A 12,267-nucleotide genomic window follows, 5' to 3' on the forward strand; every position below is an offset into this window, starting at 1 on the left:
TATATATATATATATACAGAAAAAGTTAAGATTTTTTTTTGCCTGAAAAACATTTTTCCAGAAGGCTTTTACTACCGATAAATAAAAAATGGGTCTTACTGCCTTCTTCTGAAAGTGAGAAACGCCTCTACCAAGATATGAACTTCCAGAAAATTATTTCGAAATTTAATAAAGGATAGAGTTTATTAGCATAATACAAGTATGAAGAAAGCATTATTTCTTTTGAAACAAAACCATGCAGCTCATAGATAAAAAATAAACAGTATTTAGTTTTATTCATTTATTTTATTTAGATTAACATTACGTTCATCCCAAGTAAATCTGTTATATATTATGACTCTTAAGAATTTGGTAGAGTGAAAGAAACCTGGGGAATTGAATTTAATCCAACCAATAGAATGCAGTATTTGAGGTTTATACGAGTAGTTCATTTGAGTGCTTTAGTTTTTTTTTTTTTTTTATCTCCATCATCAATTGACTCTGGGATGCCCATTTTCTTTTAATGTTCAACAATGTATTTTAGATTTATTGTTAATTCCACTATGTTGTCATCTGTTACTAAGATATTCACATCATCAACATATGCTGCATAAATAAGCAAATAGTGCTAAAATGGAAAGCCATTCAGAAGTAGTAATTATGCTTGGTTGAAAATTGGTAATATGTTTTCTACGCTATCTTAAGTCACGTTGGTTTACTCACTCTAATTTTATTATAGTTCTACATATATATGCATATATAAATATGTATAGAAACCTTTTATTCAAGTTTTCTGGGTACAAGTATAGCTAGCCAGTAAGTTCAAATTTACTCAAGGCAGTATTTTTCCTTTGAAGGTGCAATGTGTTGTTGTGAAACCTGAAATTTAAATCTGGTACCTGTCTTTATTTTGACGACGCTTACTGATAAAGGAACTTGTGACAACTGAAATATTAAATAAATAAACAAATAAATAAATAACAGCGGAGGTACACATATATGTATACCCCAGAAACTTTCCTCATTACAAATAACTTTTAAGTTACTTTCAAAACAGATACATTTCTCCCTTTTCAGGTTATTCTTTAAAAGTTAAGCATCTAATTTTGTTCTTCTATTTTGCAGAATACTATGGATGAGTATAGTGGGTTTATTCCTAACTGGAACAGGACTAGCTTTCGTACACGTGGCATCCTTTGTTGAGGCCTTACGCTCGTGCTTGTAAGTTGCTTTCATATCTTACAGATTAATATCTTGAAGTATACTCATAGCATTGGTACAAATTGACTTATTTTAGTATTAATAGAGTGCAAACGTTCAGATTAGTGATGTAAAGTTACACCGTTAAAAGCATGTAAGATAACTCTAGTTATTGTAATTCCATTTATATATATAGGGTGGCCCATTTTAATCTTTCCATGGAAATATCTGAAAAACGGTTGAACATAAATGAACTGGACAAGAACCAAAATAGGAAATGTTATGGGGCAAATCGAATGGTGATGTCACGGTGCCCTCCAGGGCCGCTCTTCAAGGAGGCCTGGGGGCCAACTTTAAAATTTTAAATGGAAACATGAGGCGAGTGACACCTTGTTCGATAGATCTTTAAAAACTAAAAAGCGATGTGGCAAAATATTTTTCATATCGGTCACTGTATTCAAAACGGCCGCCAAGATTTGTTACCTGTATCAGATAAACGTCCAGTACCACTAATATGAAAACGGTTGAACATAAATGAACTAAACAAAAACTGAAATAGTAAATACCACGGGGCAAATCGAATGGTGATGTCGCGGTGCCCCCCAGGGCCGCCTTTCATGGGGTCCCAGTCCCAACTTAGAAATTTTAAACTAAAATATGGGTCAAATGATACCTCGTTCGATAGATCTTCATACACTAAATAGCATTGTGGCAAAAGATTGTTCATATGGATCACCGTTTTCAAAATGGCCGCCAAGATATGGTGGCTATATCAGATAAAACGGTTGGAGATAAATGAACAGGATAAAACTCCTATAGGAAATCACACAGGGTATTTATCATTCGACACCTCGATAATAATCCAACGGAGAAAAAGATTTTTAAAGTATAAGTGACATAATGCTAAAGAGGAAATCTAGCTCTTAGAAAATTATTTCCGATCTCCCTCCGTAACTGGGTGAAGCGGGAATGAATGGTAAAATCTCAGATGAGAACCCCACTTTTACTTGCAATAGGTATAGTTTGTCTGAAACACTTGGGTGTACAAGTGATTGGTAGCGTTGGCTTCGGATTCGGGAGGTCGCGGGTTCGATTCCCGCTGCCGACCATCATAATTGCGGTTTTCCAGGGTTTCTCTCAATCCTACCAGGCAAATGCCGGGACAGTACCTACTAAAACAGGGCCTGGCCGATATCTTTCCTAATCCTTTCCATTGTTGTTGTTATTGTTCTATATTCAGTATAAAATGGCCTCATAACTGTATCTGATAATTGTTGAATAAATAAATAAAATAAATATTGTTCAGACGCCTTTTGAACAAAACCAATGTTTGTACACATTGTTCTAAAATTGCATTGTTCGACAAATTGGTTTTGCATTTCATTTGATTCATTTTTGCACAAATCATTACCTGCAATCAAAATAGAAGGTACCATTTAACAAGAATGTTACCTACTTGTTTTCCATTACAGACATCTATCTCTTATAAAAACAACTTCAGATAATTTTGTTAGGTAGATACAATTTGAAAAACTAAGATTCTTATTTGCAATTTCACCGTTCCTTCCCGTCCCGCTTCGCCCACTTACGGAGGACGTTGGAACGATGACTTTCTAGGAATTAGATGTCTTCCTTTGCATTATGGCATTTTTACTCTAATCATCATCATTTTTACTCTGTCCCAACATTTTCGAACCATGGAATGATAAATACCCTCAGTGATTTCCCATAGGAGTTTTATTCTGTTCATCCGTTATTATCTTCAACCGTTTTCATGTTAGTAGTACTGGACGTTCTATCTGTGCCGGTACAACCCAACTCTGAAACATGGTTATTTAGATACACAATGTACTAATTCTTTTAATATTTCTTTAAGCGCCTTTGTTTCAATCTAGGTAGCCTCAAACTTACAATTTTTTAGATTTCGGCATCTAGTAACTTTGAAACAAAGTGGTTTTCGCCCTATGTTCATACGGACTTCTTTTTATTGTTTAGGTGTGAGGATTTCACCAGTGGGTTTTGACTAAATAATAAATGAACACCCTATATATATATAATCATTCGCAAATCATGTGCCTTGAACTAAGCTCCCAGACACTATAATTTTCCACTAGCCTCTTCATCTTAACAATGACACTCAAGGGTAAAGATTTTATCTTCCATTGCAAAGAGTTTAATCCGAAGACATGCGACTTTACTGACATGTCTTCATTCCCATTCTCTTCTTCTCTTAATCTTTATCACCATTTATTTTCACTTATTATCGTTTTTGTTTTATTGTAAATCACAACCATAGTAAATAAAAAATTCCCCTTTTGGTGCTGGAGTTCCTGTCTTTGGGTCGAACCCACCTCTCACCAACTGGGGTTTGTGATAAACAAACACTATGTCCATGGGTTCTCTCGCAGTTGTCAGATTTTTTCCTACTTTCTTCTATCCACTATTTCATTCTTTATTATCATTACTGTTTGCCTGAGAGTTGGAACGTAATCAAGGAACGTTAAACTCAAATAAATAAGTATAACAAAGATTTCAATTTCTCAATTTTTCTTATATAATAGTATGAAATGAAACTTTTCATTCACTAAGTGTACGTGGCTCATTGCCATAGTGTTCACCCCTTGTACTGTACAAGGGAGCAATGGTATCGATCCTAGACAATGCCAATTTGTGGTGGATAAAATAGTATCCGTGGGTTTTCTTGGGTTTTTCCCTTCTCCTCCCACATTCTGATTTCATCAATTACTGTCACAATCCTTGCTTTCATTAGTCCTCCATTGCTTTTAGTCAACAGGATATAACCGTCGAACGTTAAAGTGAAAGTTTATTTCTTTTCTTTCCAGCCATACCTATCATATTGTTCAGAATTTTTCAATATCCTGACCATTTCATTCTTCTCTTCTTTTTCACTAATTTTAAACCTACTCTCTCTATCACTTTGTCCAACACATTGTCAGTGATTCTTTGTTCTTTCCATTGCTGTTTTCCTTAATATACATATTGTATTCGAAATCCCAATTGTTTTCTATCACTTTTCCGTAGTGTCTATGGTCACACGAGGTTATCCATCGTATAGCATAATGCATTGGTAATATTAATCACAGAATTGCAATTAGTTTTCTTCCCGTTGCTCGAATATTTGTTACTCGATTTTTTTTCTATATTGGAGTAATAAATTGAACCATTTAAAAAATTAAGATATCTAATAAAGGTGTACAATAATATGAATATCGAGATTTTCAGTTGTAAGTGGGTATGGAAGTTAACAAAATTATTCTGATTGAGAAAGAATTTGGAGATACCGTCGGTAAATTTACATACAGGCGTATCTGAAATTGTTAATTTTACAGGAAAGCGATTTGAAATTGTTGGTATAACGTTATACCTTATTATTCATTTCATTTTTAACACATTGTTGGGAAAGTTTGTACCAATAAAGCTTTGATGTTAGCGTTTCTGAGGATTGTATTAGAGGTTGACAACGTTCTACTCTTTGGCGGGGAAAAAATGGGACTCAATCAGTTACGCCCTTCCGCCGCTTTTTTTTAAAAAAAGAAAAAGTTTAAGTTACGCCCTTGAAAAATTAAAAATAAGATACAGTAATAGTGTTAAGCGTTCAAAAATACACTGAGGACCAAGAATGAAATCGAACCGGGGCACGCCTACTGTGTGTTTCAGATGTAAAGCATCACGGGCAATGGCCAATGGTGCACGATATTCCGCGCGGTGTTGCCGGATTTCGGACTCCCTTTTCCCTTCTTGCTCTTCCTCCAGTTGAGATTATGACACATACATTGGCAACATTATTCACAATGTAAATATACTATTCCAGCAAACTCAAGAATTTTGACTGTGCATCCTAGAAGTATATATAGCAATTAAATTACTTACATGTTAACTTTTCCAGTGGAAATGCTAAACACTTGTCTTCAACACTACTTTCACTATCATGGCTCAGTCTTGATTTTTTTTCTTTGTCGGAGATCCAGGGCGTTTCCACTGCATACTCAGGCGCTTTGATTCCGGCTCATAATGATGAACCCATGTTTCATCGCCGGTGAATATCCTGCTTAAAAATGCATCACCTTCGTTGTTGAAGCGAGTGAGTAAGCGTTGACAGATCCTAACGCGCGTGAGATTGTGTTCTGCAGTAAGCTTTCTTGGTACCCACCGTGCACAGACTTTATGGAAACCGAGCTCGTCGTAGATGATTTGATGGACAGAACCATGACTGATGTTCAAAGCAGCTGCTACCTCATCGATAGTGATTCGCCTATTCGCCAGAACCATCTCTCGAGCTTGCTGAATGTTGTCATCTGTAGTGGAGGTTGATGGCCGTCCTGTTCCCTCTTCATGCGTTACACTTGCTCGACCACTTTTAAACTTCTCGAGCCACAAAAACACAGTTTTACGTGATAGTGCACTTCTCCCATATTGCGATGATAGTCTGTGATGAATGTCTGACCCTTTGACACTCTCCGACCAGAGGAATCGGGTCACTGCTTATTGTTCCTCTTTGGTGTAAACTTCTAATGGAGCAGCCACGATATACCTTCAACATAAGGAAGAAAAATGGAGGAATTAATATCACACTTTCACAGCATTACCACAACAGTATAACAATAAAATATGCGAGGACAGAAGACAAAGTGCGCAATGTATGAAATGCTATGACAAAAGTGTAGATAATTTTTGACTCGCCATCGTATAATGTGACATTTGTTGTACATCACATATTATGATACGAGACTATTTACATAGTATATTACAATAAATGGACTGCGTGGATGTTACGAACTAGTACAGTTAGGTACCTTTCACTTCTATAGATAGGTATTTTTTAAAAGGACGTGTTCCAAGCGAACAGCTCTTTGACACCTGTACTGCGGGACGGAGACAAGCTGGCGGCGGCTTAATTATGCTCTGGGGAATATTCATGTAAGCATCCATATGTCTAGTGGAGCTCGAGCAGGGTACCATGACGGCCGAGGCGTATCGCATACTGGTTGCAGACTATGTACACCTTTTCATGACGACCATGTTTCCCAACGGTAGTGGCATTTTTCGACAAGATAATGCACCATGTCACAAGGCCAGGAGTGTGATGGAGTGGTTCGAGGAACACGGAGGCGAGTTCCAAGTGATGTGTTGGTCCCCCAACTCGCCGGATCAGAAACCAATCGAACACATCTGGGATGTGATTGAATGTGACGCCAGAGCGCATTGCCCACTCCCCGGAATTTACGGGAATTAGGTGACCTGTGTGTGCACATGTGATGCCAACTCTCTCCAACGACCTACCAAGGATCATTGCGTCCATGCCAAGACGCGTCGCCGTTGTTATCCGTGCCAAAGGTGGACATACTGACAATCAGGTAGGTAGTCATAATATTCTGGCTGATGTGTGCGTATATTTTGTCTCGACTCGAATTTCGAGACGTCTTGTCTCGAATTCGAGTCTAGTCGAGACAGCAACATATTTTCGAGTCGAGAAAGCGTTTTCTCGAGACGAGTCGATTCAACCTTAAATCTCGACTCGACTCGACTCGTGCGCATCCCTAGACCCAAGCACATCAATTGTATATCATTGTGTTTTTTTTAATCTTTGTATGTTAATGATCAATGTTCTTTATCTTGAATTTGTGGACTGTAATATTGAAAATATAGGATATTATGTATAAAATAAGCTATAGCTGTTACAGATTCTGTAAATATTAAATAAATAATTATATAAATTTATTGTGTTCTTTGATGTCTTTGACATTGCCCCTTCAGTATTCATTTCTGCCCCTCCCCCCTAAGAAATCGGGCTGGCTAAGGTCCTGGGGAAAGTATACCCTTCTCTTAAGCCGTTTATTCTGAATTATATCTTGAATTACACATTTATGCATTTAAAAAAAAATCAGAAAAGAGAAATAAGTGTTTCTTTTTAAGATAAAAATTACATTTTTTAATCTAGAAAAAAAAGTTAAAGAGAATACCATACTTACATCATAATATAGGATATAATTTTTTATATTATTTCATTACATTTACATCATATTATATCACATTTTCACCCTTCGATCTCAATTTCTTAACTAAATATTTTACATTATTGTAACTGCATATTTTACTTATTTCATGGTGTTTAACGAGTTGTTAAAACTGATAATAAACTTACATCACCCGAATTTTTCTTCCTTCTAAAACAAGCTTTGAAAATGTGGAAAGAAAAAAATACAAGTAATACCATGCGAGAAAACTGCAAATACGTATTTTTATTATATATCTAAAATATTTATGTCTGACATTTTACCAAAAAGCATACTATATTACTCATATGCACAAAGATGTCCCAATGCATATACAGAATACAAATATATTGGTTGGAACAAAAGAATCCCAGTGTGAGAATATGAAAATCATAATAAAAGTCACTTTATGGTAATTAAGGACGAACAAAAGGCAGAAAACGGAAAAAATGAAAGAAAACCAAACTCAAAACTAAACGTTTAGTCAACAGAATGTAAGAAAGAATGAAAAAAGAAAAAAATGCATTCAGTTGTCGCAGTTGGGCATATTCAAAATTGACCTAGAATCTCTTCTTTTGATTCATATCTTCTGATGAATAGATGTTCAGGCTCGAAAGCTAACTTCCCTTACCATTGGCTTTATTATTATTATTATTATTATTATTATTATTATTATTATTATTATTATTAATAATAATAATAATAATAATAATAATAATAATAATATTATTATCATTATTATTATTATCTCCTAATTACCATATATGACTTTAATTTTCAGTTATATTTCCCTTAGTTAAATGTAGTCTATGCTACTCTCTATAACAGAAGATTATTCTTGAACGTAATTAGGCCTAATTGTAATTAGTTATAAGATGATGGAAAACATCAACAAAACTTCCAAGAATTGAAGACAATCTAGCATTAAGATCTGCCCTGCTAAGTTCATACGAATAGTTTTGGCAAATTTAGATGTAATAAGCAATTCTTTCTCGCAACAACGATATGATATAATTGTTTTCAGAGTATTAAGCTTATTTAACACATTATAGTATAATAACTTTATAACGATATGATATAATTGTTTCCACAGTATTACGCTTATTTAAAACATTATAGTACAATAATTTTAAATTGTTGTAACACTATCAATTTAATTTCAGAGACCGTGGATTTTCTAACGACATGCATACATATGGATTAATTTCCGGTGTATGGGCTGGTTCATTTAATTTAGGAGCTTTTATAGGACCTACAGTTGCTGGGATTCTCTTTGATGCTGTCGGATTCCAAACAGCGTCTCTCTTTGTTATTGGTACTCAGGTGCTGGTGGTAAGTAAATATTAATTATATCTAGTGTTCAATTATATTTAATTATGCCTAAAGGAAAATAAAATCGAGTAAACAGAAGGATCTTTATTATTATTATTATTATTATTAAAAATGACACACTTGTCTTTGAATTATTCTCTTGTTTTATTTTAAATACAATGTTCTAGCCAACGTACATCTCTTGGAGAAATTTTTGATCCTGTTTCTGAGCTCAAATTTGAAATAAATTTTGAGTGTGTTTACAATGAGAGAATGATGCTAGCAGCCTAAAGAACACTCGTATGTTACCTTTCATGATACATATTAACATATTGAGTGGCATACTATAGTTGAAAACTTTTCTTGATGTTTTATTACGAAAATATAATAAAATATTTATGAACAGAATTGCTAATACTATTTGTGACAATGTAGACAAGTGAAAGTTCCATCCACCGAGTAAAGTATTTTGCCTATTGATCCCTCATTACGTAACATGTTACTTTGTGTGAAGAATAGCTCCTAACACACCTGCTTCCCATATTACTAGGTTTGATACTTAGTGGAGGGTCCTTGTTTCTGATAGAATCCAAATCATCAGTCGGGATTGCATCTCAAGCAGACTTAGTCTTGAAAGCCAATAATAATTTTCAAACAATCTATCTATATGAATATAAGGTGCGAAATCGACACAAATTGACCATAAATATAAGCTTTTCGTGTCTAATTTGACACGTTAATATGACGTTAGCTTTAGAGAAACATTAATAGCCTAAGAGGAAGCAATAAAGGCTTTTCTCAGATAAAATAATCTTTATATTAGCTAATTATACTGAACTCACAACAGTGGCGTATTTACGATTTTGTTTCGGGAGGGGCTTTCCAAACTTTCGCGGGGGGGGGGGGGGCTTTGCCTGAAAATGTAAAAATTCTGCAAGATATTTCATATACTTGACTATAGTAAGTAATATTTCGGGGGGAGCCTTAAGCTCGGTAGCCCCCCCTAAATACGCCACTGACTCACAATCTTCGGGAAATATTTATAGTGCTTCCAAAAGGAAAATTTGGATCTCGATAAATTTACTCAGTAAAGATGTAATTATACGTAGCATTATTCAGAACAATGCCTAACGCTTTTCGAATGTAGTGGTACAACTTAAGTCAAGCTATTTTAAACTATTTAAAGCTATGAATTAAAAATCTGATTTCACTATAGTCGTTATGAGGATTAAAATTTAACTCTTCGTTGCTAGTGCTCACAAAGGGTCACAGTGAGTCAAATGCTACACATTCACCTGAGATACATGTCTAGCCCTGACCAATACAGCAAATTGTCCGTCTGAACAGAAAATATCATTTCGTACCAGCAGGCTTATTAACCATTTGGTTACCTACAGCTCATGCAAAAGTTAATTAATAAAATTGATAAAAAGAGAGAAAAAGACACTTTTTGACCTATTTGGAACTATCCTAACTATAAACTAGAGAAATTTGTTATTGTTATTATAACTCGAGTGTCACAAGCTGCAAACTATATTGAGGAACTGAGTAACTATAACTCGAGTGTCACAAGCTGCAAACTATATTGAGGAACTGAGTAACTATAACTCGAGTGTCACAAGCTGCAAACTATGTTGAGGAACTGAGTAACTATAACTCGAGTGTCACAAACTGCAAATCTTGTTGAGGAACTGAGTAACTATAACTCGAGGAAACCACCTTCGGCGATCAACTATTTCTAAATAATTGGAGCAGTGTAGAATAAAGCAAAATTTCAGATTCATCTTTTGAACTCTCTTCCTTGTAATTTCGCTTCTATTTCAATATCAGCTTTGAAACCAGAACCCATGCTTTCAAAATACCACTTTCAGTTCCTTGCACAGAACTGATTTTCTGGGAAAATTGGTTTTGCTAATGAGTCCGAAACCACTTTTTATCAATAAATGTCTTTCAGCTCCACTAGCAAAACGTTTTTTTTTTTAAGGGGAAATTTCTTCAGTTCCGTTCCTAAAACGAAATCGAACAGAATCCGTTTATATTTGTCGGTTCCGGTACTACTAACAGCCCTGACCAATACAGCAAATTGTCCGTCTGAACAGAAAATATCATTTCGTACCAGCAGGCTTATTAACCATTTGGTTACCTACAGCTCATGCAAAAGTTAATTAATAAAATTGAAAAAAAGAGAGAAAAAGACACTTTTTGACCTATTTGGAACTATCCTAACTATAAACTAGAGAAATTTGTTATTGTTAAGGAATTTTTTTCAAGTAATTGAGTTGATTTACTTCTAATTTTTTCCAGTTCATTTTCACAACATCGTGTATTTGTGTGAAGAATAGCCCTACAGGAACTGCTGAAGAAAAGCAACCACTTTTGGAAAATAATACTTGCGACCACGGAAGTAGTTCTGTTGCTGAAAAGACTATTAAAAATTGGGTGCAAGGAACTCTTACAGGTATCTCTGAAGAAGAAAAAGTGATTGCAATATGAACCAATGAAATAAGATCATTATCGGAATAAAAGAGTGAGTGATAAATTAATATGAACATGGACCTCAGCAACATGGAATAAAGTCACTTCAGATTGTGATATTGTTTGTAAATAAGTTATTCAATTTTGTGTATATATGTTTCGTTTGTACATACTAGTAAGTGTAAATATGTGTTCAGAAGATCACTACATGTTACAGATTCATAAATTTCACATTTTCAGAAACTTAGTTGGTAAAACATGAAAAAATTGTATCGTTACAATGAGAGTAGTTATTCTTTTCATTATGATACTTATTTCATATCTTTACTAAAATTTGCAAACCTCATATAGTTTTAAAATTGTATATCTTGACGTATGACTTAAATAGTTGATATGATATGAGTATAGCAAGACTTCATGGCTTTGGATTGAATATTGTAACAAAAGGAACACTGACCATAGCTTTAACACACACTGTATTTACACTGTAATATGTAACGGTTTCGGATATCTAACATATCCTTCCTCAGACACGATAGAACATAGAATGAAAGTACAGACACACACACACACACACACACACACATATATATATATATATATATATATATATATATATATATATATATATATATATATATATATATATATAGTCATAACGATCGGCTTCAGCCAATAGAATTTAAACTTTTTCATAACAATGATTATATATTGTATATGTCTGTTAAAAGAACTTTAAAAGGAAATTGTTCATAATAATGACTGTATTTTCATTTGTGTTCTATAGTGTCTGAGGAAGGATATGTTAGATATCCGAAATTGTTACATATTATAGTTTAAATACAGTGTGTGTTGAAGCTTTAGTCAGTGTTCCTGTTGTTACGATATGGGTATGTGCAAAAGTTCTACCTGTCTTTGGTGTTCAGATAACATAAATGGTAGCTTACCTTTGATAATACATAATCGTCACTGTAATTAATGACAGTTTGCTCTCTTCCTGGTAGCATATGAACCCCTCGCAGGTAAAAGCTCTATGGTTTGGAATCAAGAAACTAGCTTACTTGTGATGGCAGTAACATGGGCCTTGGATTATCATGGTTGATGATGTGATGGTTCCTTGACGATTGACGAGGCCTGACCGCTTTAATCCCAATGCTGCTCATAGCTCTTCCACCCATTTACAGTGCAAGATGTCATTAATGGTTTAATTACGATCCAGGCACTCATTGTGAATTATTTTCTTTGAATCCTGCCTGCCATACACAACTATTTTCTTTGAATGCTGCTT

At 34.5% G+C, this 12,267-nt stretch overlaps 1 protein-coding gene across 5 annotated transcripts in view; it reads left to right on the forward strand.

The window, feature by feature from the left end:
* Positions 1-11,260, forward strand: part of LOC145693644 (MFS-type transporter SLC18B1-like) — a 56,023-nt gene extending 44,763 nt beyond the window's left edge. For all 5 annotated transcript variants that reach the window (XM_081769833.1, XM_081769834.1, XM_081769836.1 and 2 more), the window contains 3 exons: positions 1,105-1,200; positions 8,357-8,525; positions 10,809-11,260. In XM_081769833.1, coding sequence (XP_081625959.1) covers positions 1,105-1,200; positions 8,357-8,525; positions 10,809-10,997 — 454 coding nt within the window. In that variant the 3' untranslated portion in view covers positions 10,998-11,260. The remainder of the gene's footprint in view (positions 1-1,104; positions 1,201-8,356; positions 8,526-10,808) is intronic.
* The last annotated feature ends 1,007 nt before the right edge of the window (positions 11,261-12,267 follow it).

The sequence above is a fragment of the Thermobia domestica genome, chromosome 8, assembly GCF_964235325.1.
Source record: "Thermobia domestica chromosome 8, izTheDome1.hap1.1, whole genome shotgun sequence".
NCBI classification, from domain to species: domain Eukaryota; kingdom Metazoa; phylum Arthropoda; class Insecta; order Zygentoma; family Lepismatidae; genus Thermobia; species Thermobia domestica.